Here is a 3,291-nt window from a genome sequence, read left to right on the forward strand (position 1 = left end):
CGTGGTGGCAGCAAGCACTCGATTGGCTCTAGCAAAGGGGCGTGGCAAAGGGGCGTGGACAGAAGGGGGCGGGGCCTCGCGACCAGTGGCTTCGGGAGCGGGAAGAGGCGGAGCTGGTGCGCTGAGCCCGGGAGGAGCCAAGGCGGGCGGCGCTGCCGCAGGAGCCGGCTCGGGAGGGGGCGCGGAGGGCGGGGCTGCCGGGGAGCGCGCCGGGGCGCGGGTCGCTGCGGGCCTCGCGTTCACCTGCCTGGCGGCTCCTCTCCGCATCGCGGGCGCGGGCTCATGGCGGCGTCGGCGGCTCTGTCTGCGGCGGCGGCGGCGGCGGCCCTGTCGGGCCTGGCGGTGCGGCTGTCGCGCTCGGCCGCAGCTCGGGGCTCCTACAGCGCCTTCTGCAAGGGGCTCACTCGCACGCTGCTCACCTTCTTCGACCTGGCCTGGCGGCTGCGCATGAACTTCCCCTACTTCTACGTCGTGGCCTCGGTGATGCTCAACGTCCGCCTGCAGGTGCGGATCGAGTGAGTGTCCGCGGCCACCGCGGCCGTCCCGAGGGTCCCGCGCCCACCCGCCCGCCTGCCCGCCTGCATGACGGCAGGAAGGACGGCGGGTCGGCCCGGGACGGTGCGGGGGGAGGAGGCGGGGCGGCCGGGCTCCCGCACCCCAGTGCTGTGTCGGGTGGACGATGCCGAGCCCGGGACCAGCCACCGAGCCCAGCCGTGACCCGCCCACAGCCGTAGTGGCCAGTGACTGATTGCACAGAAACTCCCAATCGGCCCTTGGCGTTGGGCTCCAGAAATCTGAGTAGCAACAGAGCGGCCGACCTGTTGCCTCAATAGACCGAAGGGGGAGGGGGGCCCGCACGAAGAAACCGCAGCAGAAATCGGTTTGGATTGACCCTGACTCAGGAGGTAGGCGGCCAGGGCTCGGGCTCGGGGGCCTGCGGGAGGGGGCGGCCTAGAGTCGGGGGCCCTTGGGTGGTGGCGGGGGGCGGGGGAATGCGGCGGGAGCCCCGGGAGCCAGCCCCGCGGGGCGGCAGGGCACACGCAGGCACGCAGGCCTCCCGTTTCCGTGGAAAAGATGGTCGGCGGGGGAAGGGTCCGTCCATCACCTGCCTGGACCCGCCCCCTGCCCATCACGGTCGCTGTCTCCGCCCTCGCAGCCCAGGCGCCCTGGGGGATGGGAGGGTGGGCTGGGGCGAGCCGTGGAGGAGCGAAGACGCCCCGGCCGCCCCCTGCCCCCCAACTGGGGCAAGCAGCAAGGAGGGCGGGATCTCCTCGGTCTCAGCCCTGCAGCCCACCCGGGCCCTGCAGAGCCTCTGGCAAAGCTGCCTCCGGAGCCCCGGGGCTGCCCTGTGCTCCTGCTGTCCCTTAGCCCCCTCTGCCCCCATCCCTGAGAGCGCCCTCCAAAGCACTGCCTCCGCGCCCCCACGCCCAGGCCTCTGCGGACCCCTGCCCCCTGTGCTGCCCACAGCCTGGCTCTTCTGCCCCCTTGGCCTAGCCCCTGCCGCCCCCTGTGTGCCCTCCCTGTGCCGCACAACGCCCCGCTCCAGCCCTGGGAGCTGCAGCAGCCCCCCGGGGTCCCCCAGACCCAGGGCGGTGGGGGGCGGGTCTCCTGAGAGCAGATGCCAGCGCAGGGGGGAGGCCCTGCAGAGGAGCGAGCAAGCGGGCGGGGCGGCAGGGCGGCTTCTCAGGCGCCTTCTCTCTCTTTCTCTTGCAGGACCTTGTGTGTGTGTAGGTGGTCACCCTGGCCTTGTGCAGAGCCAGACCCCAGGGGGTGCCCCTAGCCCTGGAGCTGCCAGGGAGCGGCTGAGTGGAGCATGGCACAGGCGGAGTGGAAGGGCCTCCAGGCGTGGGGTAGCCCAGGCTCCCGTTGTGGCGCGAGAGGGACAGGACCCTGTCACCCAGGCAACGAGATCTCCTGGAAGCCCGGAGCGAGCTCTGTTCTCTGTCCCCAGCCACCAGGAAAGGGGGGCACCGGGAGGGAAGAGACTGGCCCCTTCACGCAGAGAAGGGAGGGAAGACGTTTGTCCTTGCCACACAGATTAGTGGAGCTGGATCTGCGCTCCCCACCCCCCAACCCCCACCCCAGGCTTCTGCAATATCCGGCACAGCGGGTGGGAGGGGACACGGGGTTCCCACGGGAGAGAGGGGTCCGGGTGGGTTCTGGAGAATGACCTTCCTGTGGAGTGTGGCGGGGGGGGGGGCGACAGGGGACGGTGTGAGCTCAGAGATCTGCGTCTCGGAGCCCCTGGGAGCCGAGGACCTCGGCCAAAGCAGCCCCCCGATGTTCAGCCCCCAGGAAAGGGGCTAAACATCAGGGCGGCTGGTGGGCCGGGGGCCGTGGCTCCTGGGCCGCGCCGTGACCCGGAGGTCGAGGGGGTCGGGAGGGGCTGGCACCCGCAGCGCGGCCCGTTCTTTATCCCCAGAATCACCCGGGAGAATCTCGAGATGGCTTTGGCTTGGTCCTGGAGGTGGCGAGTTTGCTGCTGAGCAGCCCGCTCCAACCGCTGGAAGCAGAGCAGAGACACGACGCGACAGACCCCGAGCGGCCCCCGCCAGCCACCCCGCCCCACGCCTCCACCGGTGCCGGTGCCGGTGCCGCGCGCTCTGGGCCCACGGACCCAGGACTCAGACTTCTCGGGACCGAGAACCACACTCGTCCGGGGAACTCCAGGCGCGGAGACGCCCGATGTCCCCTCTCTCCTGCCGCCGCCGCCCAGCCGCTGCCCAGCTCCTGGGTGAGGGTCCTGCTCGCCTCACCCCCGGAACCCAGCCCCGAGCGGGCCGCATGTGCCCCTGCCGCTGCCCCCCGCCGGCCTCATGGCCTCCCTCCTCCTGCAGAGTCTCCAGGGGGGGCCCGGCGCGGCTAGTCCCGGCCTCCCGCGCCCACTCTGGGAGCCCGTCAGCCTGCTGACCCCCGCAGACCTCTGGGGCCTCTCTGACAAGAGCCACAGCGGGCTGCGGGGAGAGGCCTCCGTGGGCCGGATCCGCGGCTGGGCCCCGTTCACCCCCTGGCTGCACCCACTGGGCGACGCTTTCCCCAGCTCCAGCCTCTGCGTCTGTTTGGGGGTGCCGGTGACAGAGCGCGCGGGACTGGGTCCCCACCCGGCCTGGGCAAGGGCCCCGCTGGAGTCGCCCCCCGGGCTCTAGGAGGCAGCGTCCCCACGGGGAGACACGGGTGTCAGATGCTCCGGAGCCGGCACCCCACGCCTGCTCCCCCGGAGAAGCCTCTGCCATGCCGAGGGCCGGCACGTCCTGCGGTGGTGACCCTGGCGCTGTCTGTGGCCGCCTGGCC

The 3,291-nt window shown here is 72.2% G+C and overlaps 1 protein-coding gene across 1 annotated transcript; it reads left to right on the forward strand.

Annotated features, from left to right (window-relative positions):
- Positions 1 to 254: 254 nt before the first annotated feature.
- On the forward strand, positions 255 to 2,606 carry LOC130038403 (small integral membrane protein 10-like protein 2A). The gene is made up of 2 exons (XM_056130284.1): positions 255 to 515; positions 2,423 to 2,606. The coding sequence occupies exons 1-2, from the start codon at positions 283 to 285 to the stop codon at positions 2,484 to 2,486; spliced, it is 297 nt and encodes a 98-aa protein (XP_055986259.1). The 5' UTR covers positions 255 to 282; the 3' UTR covers positions 2,487 to 2,606.
- The last annotated feature ends 685 nt before the right edge of the window (positions 2,607 to 3,291 follow it).

Source organism: Sorex fumeus, unplaced genomic scaffold (genome assembly GCF_029834395.1).
Source record: "Sorex fumeus unplaced genomic scaffold, SorFum_2.1 ptg000075l, whole genome shotgun sequence".
NCBI classification, from domain to species: domain Eukaryota; kingdom Metazoa; phylum Chordata; class Mammalia; order Eulipotyphla; family Soricidae; genus Sorex; species Sorex fumeus.